At 44.1% G+C, this 15638-nt stretch overlaps 2 protein-coding genes across 2 annotated transcripts; both read right to left on the bottom strand.

The window, feature by feature from the left end:
- Nucleotides 1-3328: 3328 nt before the first annotated feature.
- On the bottom strand, nucleotides 3329-6538 carry LOC124661366 (nucleobase-ascorbate transporter 2-like). Its single transcript, XM_047199227.1, has 14 exons — nucleotides 6372-6538; nucleotides 6185-6282; nucleotides 5903-6079; nucleotides 5696-5796; nucleotides 5497-5572; nucleotides 5339-5398; nucleotides 5051-5235; nucleotides 4724-4820; nucleotides 4561-4647; nucleotides 4405-4463; nucleotides 4236-4327; nucleotides 4065-4142; nucleotides 3801-3961; nucleotides 3329-3660 (listed from the first exon to the last, which is right to left on the bottom strand). The coding sequence occupies exons 1-14, from the start codon at nucleotides 6460-6462 to the stop codon at nucleotides 3448-3450; spliced, it is 1575 nt and encodes a 524-aa protein (XP_047055183.1). The 5' UTR covers nucleotides 6463-6538; the 3' UTR covers nucleotides 3329-3447.
- A 1953-nt stretch (nucleotides 6539-8491) lies between these two features.
- LOC124660953 (SAP30-binding protein) lies at nucleotides 8492-15619 on the bottom strand. Its single transcript, XM_047198803.1, has 8 exons — nucleotides 15099-15619; nucleotides 14950-15007; nucleotides 13039-13289; nucleotides 12292-12493; nucleotides 9620-9739; nucleotides 9425-9528; nucleotides 9243-9334; nucleotides 8492-8732 (listed from the first exon to the last, which is right to left on the bottom strand). The coding sequence occupies exons 1-8, from the start codon at nucleotides 15483-15485 to the stop codon at nucleotides 8666-8668; spliced, it is 1281 nt and encodes a 426-aa protein (XP_047054759.1). The 5' UTR covers nucleotides 15486-15619; the 3' UTR covers nucleotides 8492-8665.
- Between the last annotated feature and the right edge of the window lie 19 nt (nucleotides 15620-15638).

Genomic DNA, 15638 nt, shown 5'->3' with positions numbered 1-15638 from the left:
TTTTATAGGAAGCATGCGGGTCGATGCACCGTTGGATGGAGCAGTTAAGAACTTGATGGATTACACGTGGCCTAAAGGGTAAAGTGGTATTTTCGCGAGGATGGAACTGGACAGGCGCTACAGCGCGCGTGCCAGAAAAAGTGGAGGACGTGTGCCCCCACTTGCGCAACGTGTCAAACTGCCGTGGATTTTGGGTCCACCAGTCAGAGACAGGAGAGAGTTCGTGTTTTTTAAATAAAGAGGTCGTGGCTAACGTCAGCATTGATGTCACTTTGGCAGAGGAAATTTCGACAGCAATGATACGAAGACCGGTCAAAGAATACAAGTGATGATAATTTCGAGAGCCTTTGGTCAAATACAAGTTTTTGATCAAATGCTCGGGGGCTACTCTTGACAAAAGAAATTTCGGGTATGACAAAATAGAAATGGCGAGAGCCTATGATCAAAAGCAAGCATTTGTTCATAGCCTCGGGGGCTACTCCCATCGGAACCGCTGGTCGCGCACCCGATAGAAATAAAAGCTCGAGAAAGAATGACAATATAGCGACATAAGGCGTTAAAGTGTTGAGCCTACAACCAAGTACAAGTCCTTGGCTGTAGCCTCGGGGGCTACTCCCATCGGGAACGCTGTTCGCGTACCCGATGAAATTATAAAGAGTATAGTGAGCATATTTCGAGTTATACTAATAACTCTACATATACTCCCATCGGGAGGGCAAGATAAGTCATCCGTTGACTCAATAAAATGTGCTATTCCAGCAGCCGAAAGAGCACTCGACAATAGATTCTCAGAGCGTCTAAGTCGCGAATAATCTCTGAATGCCGCAAAACTTTGCGAAGGTAAGACCCCAGATCCGTTCTGAGCGGCGTGGCACCGTCTCTGACGTCGGTTTGCTACTTTTTTCCGTATCAAAAGATACGAAGAAAAATCCTAACGGACGCGTTAGGTACCCGATAAAACATGACTGGGACTCGACAGATGGTAAGACCTTAAGCGGCACCTGTCGAGTTAACACCAGTATCCCGAGATCATGTCCAGGGACGTGAAAATTTGCGGATTGCCACTAGAGCAGTTAACTAGTACCTGATCCGTCAGATGAACTAGCCCCAATTACCATTATCCATGTACAATATATAATTGTATGTCTAAAAATATATGATGGCTTGACAGAATTTTTGTATGATTATAAAATTGGAGATTTTCTCTGATTCTTCGATTCAAGCAAAATCTCGGGGGCTACTGATATAGGCATCCCAATGGGCCTGCCAAAGATGGTACCCGGGGTTTACTGGAGGCCCACGAGGCGAAGAATATGAAGTTCGGAAGCCCAGTTAGTGTTAAGGAAAGTTAGAGTTGTATTAGGAAATATAGACTTGTAACTTTACGGGTTGAACTCAGAGAGTCTCCCGGAATCTGTAATCTTGTGTAACACGGTATCCTCGGCTCCGCCTCCTATATAAGGGGGAATCGAGTGACGAAGAGAGGATCGAATCCATTGTCAACACAACCCTAGTTTCTTAATCGTCGAGTACTTTTCGGCTGAAACCTTCGAGATCTACTTGCCCTCTACTTCCAACTAAACCCTAGTCTACAATACGTAGACATTGACAAGTTAATCCCTTGTCGATGATATTTTAAATGGAGTCTCACGTCCTCCGGCCTTTTTACAGTTAAATCCATGTACATTGATTTTCTTAATGATCACATTGTATATCTTAGAAAATATATTTGGAAAACAAAGATACCTTTGAAGTTTAGGATTTTTATAGGGAAATTCAATTCGGTTCCCGGGTGCATATGCTCCCTCTACCACAAAAACATATTTTGAATTGTCAAAAAGTTCGATAAAAAATTCTACATATACATCTCCATAATATATATGTGTCTGTCAAGTTTCGCGAAAAAACGATATCTTTTGTGATCTATGTAAAATAGAGAAAATTTGTCTTGTCAAAACCTTTTTTAGAACTGAATTTTATTTTTTACACACGCCACACGACAAGTTGAATTTTCGTGAAACAACTTTGTTAGCACGACACATGAAGATGTACTGTGAACTTTTAGTTTTAATTATTTTACATTTCAAAATATATCTAAGATGCATTTCAAACTATAGGGAGCATATACTCCCATGAGCCAAAACACCGCTCCCATTTTTATATGGTTCTTCATAAGAAAGTTATACTCACAAAAGATAATTTAGTCAAACTTAATTGGCATTGGGATGTAAGGTGTTGTTTTTGTGATCAAGAAAAGACAATACAACAACCTATTTATAGCTTGTCCTTTCACTGGCATGATCTAAAGAATTATCTATATGACTTTTAATATAACTTTCCCTTTAAAAATTACAAATATATTTGGAAATTGGTTGAGTGCGGTGCTCAAAAAAGATAAAGCTCATATTATAGTTGGTGTATATGTTGTTCTATGGGTGATATGAAAAGTTCGGAACGATTGGATCTTTAACAGAAAAAAATAGTTTCCATCATTTTTTGCAGATTATTCCTTTGGCTACCCACTTGCTTGATCCATATGTGGTCTAGCTATCGATACTGGGTGCAACTGACTGGTAATAGTTGGGATTTCTACAACCACCGGTGCATACTTGATATGTTGATGTAAAGGCGATTCATGTCATTTTTCCTTTTTAGGTGGCTCACCTTTGTTGAGATCCTTTGTGATCCGTGATTTGTAGTACTCCCTCCGATCCCAAAAAAGTGTCTTACCGTTAATACAATCACATTTTGTAAGTAAACCCTTCCAAAAGTCAGCATTGATTGTCCTGGAACGGACCATGCACGTGAATGGCAAACCGATTACTAAAGTGGTCCCTTGCATGCATGCTGCTGCGGCCCATGGTTAGCTCGCATTTATTTCCCGGTCGCTCTTGCAGGAAGAAAGTGGAGTGCGGGTTAATTAAATAGTAACTGCGAGGGTTGTTTTGTAAAACTGCTCGTCGGACAGTTTTTTCGGACCGGAGGGAGTAAGATTTTTAGACAATCGTATGTAAAACTGGATTTTTTAAGTTTATAATAAAAGCGGGAGTATGGATCATTTTGATGGAGAGGTTGGGGCAACACATTTCAAAAAAAAACACCATCCAATCTCAGTTTACAGTTAAGTTATTAGATGTTATATGTTATCGAGAATTGGTTGAATTTTTATGTTGTGTATTGAGCATTGACACAGCGTGCAACATCTTCTATTTAGCACGGGCAAAAACACGACCTATCTCACAGGGTCGGCGGGTTTCCCGGCACCTCGCCAACCCGATCTACAACAAGCATAGACAGGAACAATTTAACGAATGAAACAATGGCCAGCTAGCTAATACATCTACTATTTCCTCTGCTCAACACTCTGAGTTCTTTCTTTCCAACAAACAACACACGCACGATCGCATCAGCAAAGGAACCACCACGCCGAACGACTAGTCTGCCAGTTTACGACGGAGGGAAGAAGCGGTTGAGGTTGAATGGCAGGCTGTAGAACTCCTCGTTCCTGCTGTCCCCCTTGAACGACCGGAACGGCACCCACGCCGGCATCCCCCGATCCCTGGCCGCGTCCTTCACCTCCAGCGTGTTGTCCAGGAACACGGCCACCATCAGCCCCACCGTCGGCGGCGACGAGAAGATGGTGTTGATGTAGTCGTTGAACTGTATACAGATATTTCAGGTCAGTGTCGGATCACACACACATAAGATTCAGAAACATTGCTGAAGTGGAGTTCAGGCACGCGGTGCTTTTGACTATGAGCAATAAGACAGAGAGAAGATGAAAAGGACGAGGGACAAACCCATCCAGCTTTAGTGTGCGCAGGCCCACGGTTGGCAGCCATGCTGTACCGGAAGAAGTACTCCGGCACAGATAAGCCAAGGAAGATGGAGACGCCCACGATAAAGAGGTTGCGCATGGAGTTCATGTTTGTGAACTGCAAGAAGGAGAGCCCCACTGCAGCTGGAATCACAGGAAGCAAACAGTTCATTAGAAAACAACAGACAACTAACAAGACATTCAAATGCACATAGTACTCGTAGCAGATGGTGTCGGGGTAACCTACCAACTAGCCCGAACAAGACACAGTACACTGCAGCGAAGATCGTGAACGGGATGGAAGCAAACAGTGCTCCGAATTTTCCTGCAAGAAATACAAGAGAGTTTTATGATTCAGGATACCTGTGTTTATCAGTGCAAGATATTATCTCAAGAAGGTTCAGTTCAGATAACTCACCCAGCATGGAGAAAAAGATCATGAAACCAGCAGAGATTTGTATGACGCGCCGGCTCCCGATCCTTGTTGATCCTAGTAATCCCACATTCTCCCTGCATTGTTCACAATGGTAAGTATCACGGCTTAAAGAAACACTTTGTACATCATGAATTTCTTCTGTGCAACATACACTGAGACAGTGGAGCCGGTCCCTGTTCCAAATAGCCCACTGAGGAGGATGCCAATTCCCTGTTTCATAGAGTATTATTCTTCTATCTCTTTTGAATTCGAATAACATTCAGAACAGAAAATGATGTAACAGCCAGGGCTCAAAGATTATATTTACCTGCCACCCAATGCCTCTGCTCAGGATATGGGCTGGAGGTGGAGTTGCACTTGCGAGCCGAGCTGCAGCATTGTAAGAAGCTGTGGACTGTTGCACGGAGAGATTGTTAAGATCAAGGCTGCCATGCACATGGCTACTGCCAACGATTAATTAGGGGTATCACCTCTATTAGCGAGACCAAAACAGCAGACACCATGCCAAACGATTGGCCAGCACTGAAGGTTGGTGCCCCCCATTGCAGTGGATATGGGATCTTGATCCTGTGATCAGTACAAAACTCATCTCAAGGATACTGTTTAAAATGATTCATTCAACGGAAGAACTTACTTGAGTTGGATAAGAAGAGATTAATCTGTTAGTTGATTGTTTGTGCGCACAGAAAAGCTTATAATACCAAGTACAGTCTACTCTAGAGCATCTTCACTTTTCAACCCTCTCCATGATCAAGATCATAAATTACAGAGATGTGACAATGGGAAGAGGGGCTAACCATGGGGCGGACGAGATCAGATTGGCACGGTCCGTGCGGCAGTTGATCTGAGTGATCTCACTGCTATGCTTATACGCGCCACCAGAAGTGAGGATTTGAGCATAGGCCCAAACCAGTGCAATACAGATGAACAAGGAGAATCTTTCCAGCACGGGAATATCTTTTATTTGTACATTCTTCAGATACTGGTATAAGAACAAAAAAAGGAACTAATTAGCAATGCTGAACTTGCTGGGATGGACTTTGTTAACGAGCAATGACTTGGGTAATTTAATTTGCTTGTCAAACCTGGGAAAGCACGACAAAGAGGATCAGCATCGGCAGGCCAACCTCAACGCATCTCCCAACCTGATGTAGCATCAATGAGTTCAACGCAATTATCATCTCTCCTAAAGAAAATGAGAGACGCCAAATGGAGAATCTGATACAGAGCAAGCCATACATACCACGGGGAATCCTCTCTCGAAGAGGCCAAAACCGAGCAGCGCGACCACCGGCGCCATTCCCACTGGACTGAAGAATCTGAAAGTTAAACCCATGACCCATCCATCAGTAGAGCCTAGGCAACATCGAATCTGAACAGAAATGCATGTGCAGCACCCAACATTGTTACTTCTACTACCACAAGGCATTGTGAAGTAGTACCTGGAGAAAATCCCCCAGAGCTGGCTGTAACCCAGGATGATCTGGATGCTGGAGGATACAATCAGCGCGCCCTGTATGGCCCTCATGCTCTGGAGGAACCTCTGCGCGCAGATGAACGAGTTCCATGAGACCAGCAAACCAGAAGGAGAAAAACAGTTGAATGTGCAGTGATCCAGAGTAAAATGTAAATGACTCCTCAGTCCTCACCTCGTGGTTGTCTGTTATCGCGGTGAGCGACGAGTCCTGCACGATGGCCATGATCGGGATGACGAAGGCGTAGGAGCCGCCGATGACCGTGGGCAGGCGCGTCCCGAAGAGCGACTGCAGCAGCGTGTTGATGCCGGTGACGAAGAGCAGCGTCTGGACCACCCTCACCCTGTCTCCCTGCAACCCCCAACAGTCAGACATCGGCACGGAAACGTATAACGCGAAGCCCAGTGCAGGGCTCCAGGTTGATGTGAGTCAAGGAAATGGCAATGGGACACTCACATCGCTTCCGCCCATCATGGGCACCAGCACCGTGGGGATCATCACCGCAGTGCCCAGCGCCAGGATGTAGTGCTGGAAGCCCAGGATAATCGCCTCCCCTGGAACAGCAAAAAAACACGGGGTTCAGAGTGGAATCCAGCCAGACCTCGAAAATGAAAAGGCCGTTGGATTAGAGTGGGACACTCACCCCAGGGCGGGTTGGAGTCGATGCAGTACTCGAAGCCCTGGAGCTGCTCCATGGCCGGATGGCTGATCTCCTCCGGCTTCACCTCCGACATTTCCCCTCTCCCTTCTCGACAAGAAGAAGAAGAAGAAAATGCTCGAAAGAAACTCCGGCCTCGCTGTCCCGCACGCCGGCCGCACGATTCCCTCGCTTATGAAGGCAGCGGAGCGCGCGTCTCGTCTTGTCCTCTCACGAATTCGAGAGGAAGAAGACGACAACCGGATGGGGGGCTTTGCTTCCACCGCTCGCTCACTCAACTTCACTCACTCCACTCGAGTGTTTCACAATGCCCTTTGCAGCTGGGGACGAAATCTGTGCAGCTGGGGACGAAATCTGTTGGGGGCGAGAGGCGCCAAGACACTATGGCCGGCGTCTACTACGGCTGCTAGTACCGGCCGCCAGCCTTTGTTTCTCGTCTCCTTTGGTGGTTCACCCTCGACCACTTCTCTTTTCCTTTTATCCTGCTTGCCGGGGTTAATGCTTTCCGGTCTCTCTCTCTCGACAGTGTTTGCTCTTCTTCCCTCCACCGTCCGGAGGAGGAGAACTGGCCGTTGGATTTTTGGCTCTGACCGAACTGCCCTCCATTGCCCCCGGTATTTCCCTAGCGGCTACCGCCGGCCTGGCCTACCTAGGACCGACGTCTACGCGGCAGGGCACTGTAGGTCTTTCTTTTTCTTTCCTTTGAAGAACTGTGTCGTCGTTGTCTCACATCATTTTTCTACCTGACGACCAAACAGGGAAGATCAAGCGTACTACGTAATACTTTACCGCCGTAACATGCGAAACGGAAAAGTTAGATCTCTCCGTCGTCGTAGCACTAGTACCCGTACGTGCTACACTGCTACTCCTCATCACATCATTCAGGCATTGACCTCCAGGCAGGAACGAAAGGAAAGAAAGATGGTACACGGTGGTCGGAGCTCGGAGGGCACACCGCATTGCACGCACGGCACCCTGGAGGCTTCCACCCGTTGGACCGGAACATCCCCTGATTGATTCGCACCTCTATCCTCGAGATAGAGGACGCTGGTTCCAATAAGATATCCACAGCGCCAGCCACCTGACGGTCTGGCCTGGGGCAGGAGGCAGGATTGCAGGGGATGCTTGTAATTTTCCCACTTCTAAAATGGGTGGGCACGTCAGCTCATGTCCTCGTTTTCATTTCCGCCTCGCTCCATGGTCATAGCAGTAGTAGAATACTGGGCCCGAGATGAGACACAGGGGGAAAGGGAAAGTTACCGTTGGGTGGTGTGGTGTGGGGATGATTATGAGGACCGTATCATGGCATCATGGCGTAGGAGGAGCACAGGCAGCGACGGCGCGTCGCGAGACCACGTACGAAGACGACGCCGGACCCCGGGCGAGGCAGGGCCATGGGAAAGCGATCATACGAGCCTGCACGGACTCCGTTGCGCTGCTGCGCCGCTCTACACTTGTGACTCGTGTCGGCTGGCTGGTCGTGCCGTCGGTAGAAGTAAGTACTCCGGCAGTAAAATCTCCTGCAAAGCAGAGGACCCTAGCTATTACTGATGCGCTGCCAAAGGGTACATCTAATCAGCAGAAGATAACTTATTATCACTTACTGCTGGCGACCAGGCCAACGGGAAGTCCCATTCACTTCGCTGTGCTGCGGCACTGCTGCTGCCAGATCTAGGGCCAGTGTAGGAGTGGACTACATGCAGCACTGCGGTGAATTGAAGGACAGGCGTCAAGTTTGTTGGAGTGGCGGTAATAAGTTATGGCAGGGATGACGGTTGCCTCGCCGGTTGGTGGTTCCATTCCATCCACCGCTCCAGCGGACGAGCATCGACCCATCGAGTTTCAGAGTTGGTGTTCACGTGCCTGGGCCTTCTGTAGGAATGGCTACGCTACATTGTACGCATCCGTAGTCTCATGTATACATGATTGTTCACACAGAAATACTTACCTCTAGAATCCACTAGGACAAGGCCAGACTCCTGATAAGTCACCTGAAAATCATAGTGGAGTGGAAGTCAGATCTATTGCAGCTGCATATACTAGAACATTTGACCATAACAGTAACATGTTTTTCACGTTTGAGAAACGATAAACAGGCAGTGAACTACGCACAAACATATCATATTAGTCCCTAAAATAAAGGCAGTGCTCCTGTTCTTTTTATAAATGCACTCGTGCTAGCACATATATATGGTTTGTACATTACAAAATTACATGTAGCCCAAACATCCCGATAGTACATTTATCGCTCAAAAGAAGTAAAGAACAAAACTGAAGCGCTATGATCTTCTGTCTGACTTGTAATCGCTTGTCCTCTTTTCTTCAGCTTCTTTCCTCTTTTGTTGCCTGAAAGAAAAAAGCAAGATCCATGTTACAATAATGGACATGATGAACCAAAAGAAAAGATAAACACTAATTGCTAAGGGTTGCTGGATTTTATCTTCATACAAGTTGGCCTGATACAAATAATATGCAAAGTAAATACACAACTCCTATTATATAGTTATTCATGTTTTATATTGCTACAACATAAGCTGAACCCTTTCATCATCATGCCAATAACGTTCACTCAACAATTTAGGCAGGCATCACAACGTCACAATCAGGTTGAGTGTAGCACAGTTGCCTCAATATAACAATAGCATTGACATTTGTAAGACATTTTCATCAGGAACAAAGACGAGTATATATAACCGCGTGGAACATCTATGAACATTTTCATCGGTTAATCTGATTGACATGAATATTTTGGACCAGTTGCAGACTAGCGAAAAACGTCATGATAGTAACAAACAATATGTGCTAACAGATCATAGTGAAAACCATTTTGCTGAAAGAAGAGCGCTAGTAGCTTACGCAAAAGCAGCATATCCATTTCCAGAACTCAAAAGTGCTGCAGATCCACTGTCATGTCCACTAGGAGCTGCAGGGTTAGTATCACCATCAACCTAACCAATAACAGAAAACAGAAGGCTGATCATAAACATGTTGCTTCCAAAAGAAGGTAACTGCATCAAGCGAGAGAAATATATAGAAACCTTATCCCATTTTGATTTCTTGTTTGCCCTAGCCTCTTTCTGTACACCTTCTGCTGCTACTGGACCAGATGCACCAGCTACAGCTGCTGCTGCTGATATGGCAGCTGCAAAACATACTATGAGAATCACAAGATTGCCTAAAGGTAATGATCATTTTTCAAAATAGAGCACACAATTTACTGATGTGCACCGTACCTGAAATCTTTGCTATAGATGGATTAATTGGAGGTTGTACCCCTGAACTTACAAAATCAACTTTGGGATTTCTTTTTTTCTCCTGGTCCTTTCTCTCAAGTTCACGCTTCATATCAGCTTCTGTAGACAAAAAGGTGTTACATACAAGATCAAGACTGGAATATCAATCCTTGGAAAAGACAGAAGCATAATAAATAACTAAAACATTCACTGTCAACAAGACAACGAGTACACACACAGGTTATAAGTGTAGTTTACGAATGGCCAGTGTTGACAGTGGCGAGTGGGAGCTGTTGCCACCGAAAGAAAGATAGCAAGAAAGGTATGCCAGTACAAAAGGAAGCGTTAGGGAAAAGGAATTCTTATTGGCTATGAAACAAAAGGTACAATGCCAACTGGCCTATATAGCATTGCAGAGGCCTAGATTCAACTCAAAAATCTCTCTTAATGAAGAAGAATACACTTCAAACTCATAGAAAGGACTGCTTTGACTCTTTCTACATTAGAGTTAACCAGCATCACTACTCAGTATGCAAGAACAAACACAAATATCTGTTTTTCCTAATCGAATAAGTAGATGTGGCTGTGTGGGATGTCCTCAATAGCTGACTGATGAAGGTAGGTATTAAGCTGCTCCAAAGCAGATCCTGTAATTAGGGGTGGAAACTAGTAGTGGATAGTCCATATTATCCGACATTCATATTTGAGAAATTGAAAATGGAAGTGGTAATATCCAAATCCGGACGTCTGTGGAAATGTATATGGTAAATATCCGAATCCGTTTTACAAAAACAAATACAAATGTGGTGCTGAATTTGAAGAAAATGTGGGTATGGAAATAAATATACCCGTATCCGTTTTACAAAAACAAATACAAATCAGCCAAATGTTCTTTTATGTGATCCAACTTGAAACTACTATGCATTATATCTCTCTACCATTCTATAGTTGACTCATTATAAGACATGAGTATATTATTTTCTTATATTTGTATCCGCTCTGAATTAGGAAAACATCCGATCTGTATTCGTATTCGATTAACATCCGCTCTGAATTCGTATTCGGTAACATCCACATCCGCATCCGTATTTGTATTGAAAATATGGAAACGGATATGGGGAGGGCACTATTCGATCCACACCAGATCCGTTTCCACCCCTACCTGTAATGATGCTTCCCAAAAGTACGTTCAAGAACTAAAATACTTGGATGCAACCCTTCGCTCTGGTGATAACTGTGGTATCAATTCTTCAAACTGCGACATGAACATCATTATAGTCGGAAGTAGTATGAGGAAGACCTTCAAAGCAGATCCAGAAAGAAATCTTTGCATGAATGATTTAAAGGTCTGGATAACTAAGCTGACCACCAGCACGGCATGCTCCTTTTTAGTGCTGGACATCTTAGCAGTTAGCATAACACCACCTCCAAGGAAGTGTCCATCTTGAACACCATGTCATCAACGCGACATTGCTGTGGCTATTGAGGGTCATTTGCATGGTGGTCGCTGGCAGTCATGCGGTACGCGCAGTCCCAGAGAACCTGACCTCGTCCAGGTTGGGCAGACGGCTTGGCACATCGTTTCAGACTACTCCCAATTAAACAGCTGGTTGAGGTGAACCCCGCTTGTTGCTGGTGTCACATGGAAGGTGATGCTACCGCAGGTGCATGTAGGTTAACGGTGGTTGTGAAAATGTTGACACAGTGACCTTGCTCAGCAAGGACAGATGGAAAAGGCAGCACCTGTGAGGGTGGCTGCACGAGTAGAAGGGGAATGGAGTTGGCTCCAAGAAGACACATAGATGAAGGGTAAACAGCTGTGGTTGAAGAGGAAGGTCATGGTGAAAATAGTGTGTGGAGTGGTATGGTTGAGGTGCAGGATAAGGATCAGAAGTAGGAAATGAGAAGACAATATTGATAAAAAAAAAAGTGAGGCAGAACAGATGGCCACCACTGCAATTATCACTGGAGGGTAACAAGTTGGTGTCATCAGGTTGCAGAGTTCTTGAAACTGGTATAGACTACATGTGTTGTTGAGTGGGAGTTTAAGGGGTGATCGATCTAATATGATTCCACTTCTTTATTTTTAATCTATAGCTAATTGTTATTTAGCAATATATGGCTTGTTCTTGTTTCTAGTTGTAAACATGATATGATTAACGGGAGATCAAGGATTCTTCGTGTTTTAGATGAGTAAGTCAGAACATGGAGTACTTTGTACCAAGTCTAGGTACCTTCAGTTGCTGCCCAAACATGGATATGTATTACTTATGCAACAGAACATGTGGTACTTTATAATTGACTAATTTAAAAAAGAAGCTCTCCATACAATTTCAATTTTCATGATTATCCAAACAACTTTGATTTGGTATAGCTAATCAGGCCAGCATTTTATTCAAAAGCTTGAGGTAGCATGGAGAGTCGTGTATAATTTGATGTGCCTTACAAGCATGCACACCCAATTTAAAAACAAAAGCAGTTTGCATGTTACTTGCAATCACATGCAAGATGAATGGCATAACAGAACTTATATTTTTTCCATTTGCATGACAAAATAGGTCCTAGAAATTAGCACGAACAGGGAAGCTATACTCAGATGTACAATTATCTTTCAAACAGTAACAAATGACCCAAGAGGATGTTATATTGGATCACACATGACTATAACATACCTATCTCATCATAGTAGTCACTTTTATCGTACCCATAGGGATTGAAAACATCTTTACTGAAGCAGGTCCCTATCTGGTCGATTTCCTGGTACCGCACAGCATGCTGCAAGAAGTCAGGATTTCTGTAATCCTTTCTGTTGCGTACTTCAGCATTAAAGCTCTTTCCTGACCTTTTGTATGCAAGGAACTTGTTAATCTTTTGCTGCAGGGAAACAGTGGAACATGGGTAACTACAGATGTATTTTATGTAAAATCAAGAACAAGTGTGAAGAATGTAGACATGCATTTCTATAGTATGCATATCACATGGAAAGCATCATATTCCAATGTTTTCACACAACATGAAAAGTGAACCACATGATCAGAGGGCTCTGATAACATCAAAGTTTTAAAACAATAATTACAAATAGGCCAAATGGACAAATGTACTGATCTACATATGCATCAAGGAAAAGAAAGTACAAGAAAAAGGTAATGTCTAACTGTATCTGACAGAGCCAACTCTCGCTAACATCATATTGCAGGAAGAGGTGTGAAAACATATGAAATGGTTTTCTGGGTGCCCTGCCTATAAGTTATAACATACCACCATAATATTTTCATCTTGTAGATTCTAGATAGTGGAGCTTGTTTGAAACTTTTCTAGATAATGGAGTTTCTCTAGCATATTGCCAGAAATGAGCTGTATGTTCTACATGAAAAAATGCTAAGAATAGTGTAGAAATATTTATTTGGTCGAATGATAACCTGTAATGCTACAGAACACTTTGTAGTGACGGCTGGAGGAAGGAAGCGGCTCAACGGATCATCATTCTGAACATTGGGAGAAATATCAGAAGCTTCCTCCACCCTAGTATCTTCAGTTTCGGTTTCAGTTGCATCCATTGCAACATCTCCCAGGTTCTGCTCAGGTGCATCAGAATGCTGAGATGTCTCTGATAGTATATTTGGGGTCAGAATATGAACTGTACCTGAGAGAACTCTTTCCTCAAGATTCCCTACAAGACAGTACAGAAATGCAAAGCATACTGGATATTAGATAGAAGTGTAGATGTTTTAATGGTTCGATTTTCCCAATAAGGTAAAGAGAACCAGTAACTGAACTTTAAGAAACTTCTACGTGTGATAAAAATATGTACACTAAGCAACACACAGTAGTGAAATCCAGCATATTATCAAGATTTCCTACAATAAATGAATAGAGACATGTAAATCAATAGAGTTCCTAGTTTCCTACAGGAGTTTTACTGCACAAGTGTATAAGCATAGAGGTTATAACAATTCCATTTACCACAAAAGGTGAACATAGCCAGTAACTTAACTTTAAAATTTCGCACATGACAGAATTATATACGTCAAGCAGCGCCAGAATTAAAATCCAACGTGATATCAAGAGTTCCCATAATAAATCAATGAAAAAAATCCATGTATCCTTTTACTGAACATTTAATGTTGGTACTAGATGACAATCATAAAAAAAAATGTTATCGGTGGGGAGTAGTATATCGACTAAAAAGTAAAACACGGACTCCTTTCACAGCATTGTGACGCCTATGATGCACAGTCTGCAGCGATGGGCTCAAATTGTTCCAAGTTTGGGTTGACAAACAAATTAACTGGAGATGACATTAATGAAATTACTCAACCTACACATCTGTTGCCGAGGTTGCTAGGAGCTAAAAAAATCGAGCCTATACACATGGAAATAAAGAATTCCTGTAACATCTACTATTGTCATGCTTCAAGTTATGTCTTTGTCTCTTCTTCTGAGCATCCTTGTCAACAATTTTTTTTATGGAGAAAGTAGTCATTTCAAGAGTTTCCTCATCAAACATTTTGCAGAAGGTACAGTCCATGGAGTAATCTATGACACCTTACTTATCTCTGTAAAATCTAATGTGCAGTTTCAGTTCTATACTTCTATAGCAGCAGTGCCGAAATGAGATATTAGGTACAAAAATATGAAAAGAACACACACAAAGTTATTATTAGTTCACTAGTTCCTATGGAGTCAATATTAAAAAGTGTGTAGTATATTCGTGTGTCATCTAAGTATCTAACCAACAAAGAGATACAACATACTCAGCAAATGAAAGGCTCAGTGGTAGCAAAGGAACATTTGGGCAGCAAATTAACTAAAACAGCTCAAATATAGCATAATCCAATGTTACAGTTATTTTTTCTTTAACTGTAACACGACAAGGATATAGCATTGCACAATAAATATCTGAATGAATAGCGCAATCAGGCAACAAACAGGAAATACAAAGGACGATATATATGATGGTACGTAAAGGTAACTGGAAATACGATCATATAGTCCATTCAGGTTTCTAACTAAATATAGTAGATCTTAGGGCTTTCTTGTGTGCCTTCAACCTATTTCATTTTCAACATAGTTCAACATAGCTATAATTCATGTTCTTCAAATAGCACTGATTTGATACTTGATTGCATAACCTTAAGCACTGGCATCCATGGCAGTATGGGAAACATTGAACAAGCGAAACTTCAAGCATAGACACTGATTCAATGTTCTCAATGTTTGATGTTGCTGACCGGGCGTACCGCCCGGTGCAGAGACACTGATTCGTACTGGAAGTTAGCAACGCATACCAAACATAGCAAAACATGGTAACAATTGTAGAGCGTGCTTACCCTCGGAATCCTGAGGGTCCGAGCCCAAACCGCCGATGTCAGTCATGATTTCCCCATCCTGCAGCCAGAACAGAGGCAGCAACATCAATGCAGAAAAGTGGAACATTACAGCAGCGTTGTTAACGGCATACTCCCCCAGCTGTACCTACCTCCTGGTCGGGCGACATCGCCATCTCGTCGTGCGCGTAGTCCACGATAGCGAGCGCCCCGCGGCGTGGGGGGCGCGGGAGGCCGGGCGGCGGCTGGGCGGCCAGCGGGGGGCGAGGTGGGGAGGGGGACGACACCGCGAAAGGCGGCGGCGAGAGCTGGGGGCTCGCTAGGGTTTTGCGGGCGGCGTGCTCCTCGGGGGGGAGGGAACGGGACGAGTGCTCCGGCGAAGGGTTAGGGTTGGAGCCCTCGCCTCCGCTCCGAGGTGACGTGGACGGGGAGGCTGCCGCGGCGGGCGGGGAAGGGGGCCCGGGCTCGTCGGCGTCGTCCTCGTCGTCGTCGTTGTACATGGAGAAGAGCGCGGCTATGCCCTCGGTGTCGGACGCCATGGGTGGGGAGGACGGGGATGTGGAAGGGAGGGTCGAATTTGGGGGCGGATGCGGAGGCTAGGGCGCGGGGAGGAAGAAGGTGGACGGAATTTGCCAATAATTTCTTCCGAGTTCGTGAAACGAATCAAGGAATTTGTGAGTTCGACTGGTAGA

Source organism: Lolium rigidum, chromosome 6, assembly GCF_022539505.1.
Source record: "Lolium rigidum isolate FL_2022 chromosome 6, APGP_CSIRO_Lrig_0.1, whole genome shotgun sequence".
Classification (NCBI taxonomy): Eukaryota; Viridiplantae; Streptophyta; class Magnoliopsida; order Poales; family Poaceae; genus Lolium; species Lolium rigidum.
The sequence above is the reverse complement of the archived record's forward strand: the minus strand, read 5'-3'. Positions and strand labels throughout refer to the sequence as shown.

What these genes read in the sequence shown, in the direction of transcription:
- LOC124661366 (XM_047199227.1), bottom strand. Translation starts at nt 6,462, where the DNA reads ATGTCGGAGGTGAAGCCGGAGGAGATCAGCCATCCGGCCATGGAGCAG. An exon ending in TTTTGGTCTCGCTAATAGAG is followed by an intron (nt 4,648 to 4,723) that starts GTGATACCCCTA and finishes TCCGTGCAACAG; the next exon opens with TCCACAGCTTCTTACAATGC. An exon ending in GCAGAGGCATTGGGTGGCAG is followed by an intron (nt 4,464 to 4,560) that starts GTAAATATAATC and finishes TCTATGAAACAG; the next exon opens with GGAATTGGCATCCTCCTCAG.
- LOC124660953 (XM_047198803.1), bottom strand. Translation starts at nt 15,485, where the DNA reads ATGGCGTCCGACACCGAGGGCATAGCCGCGCTCTTCTCCATGTACAAC. An exon ending in TGACTACTATGATGAGATAG is followed by an intron (nt 9,740 to 12,291) that starts GTATGTTATAGT and finishes TTTTGTCTACAG; the next exon opens with AAGCTGATATGAAGCGTGAA. An exon ending in AATGGATATGCTGCTTTTGC is followed by an intron (nt 8,733 to 9,242) that starts GTAAGCTACTAG and finishes TTTTTCTTTCAG; the next exon opens with GCAACAAAAGAGGAAAGAAG.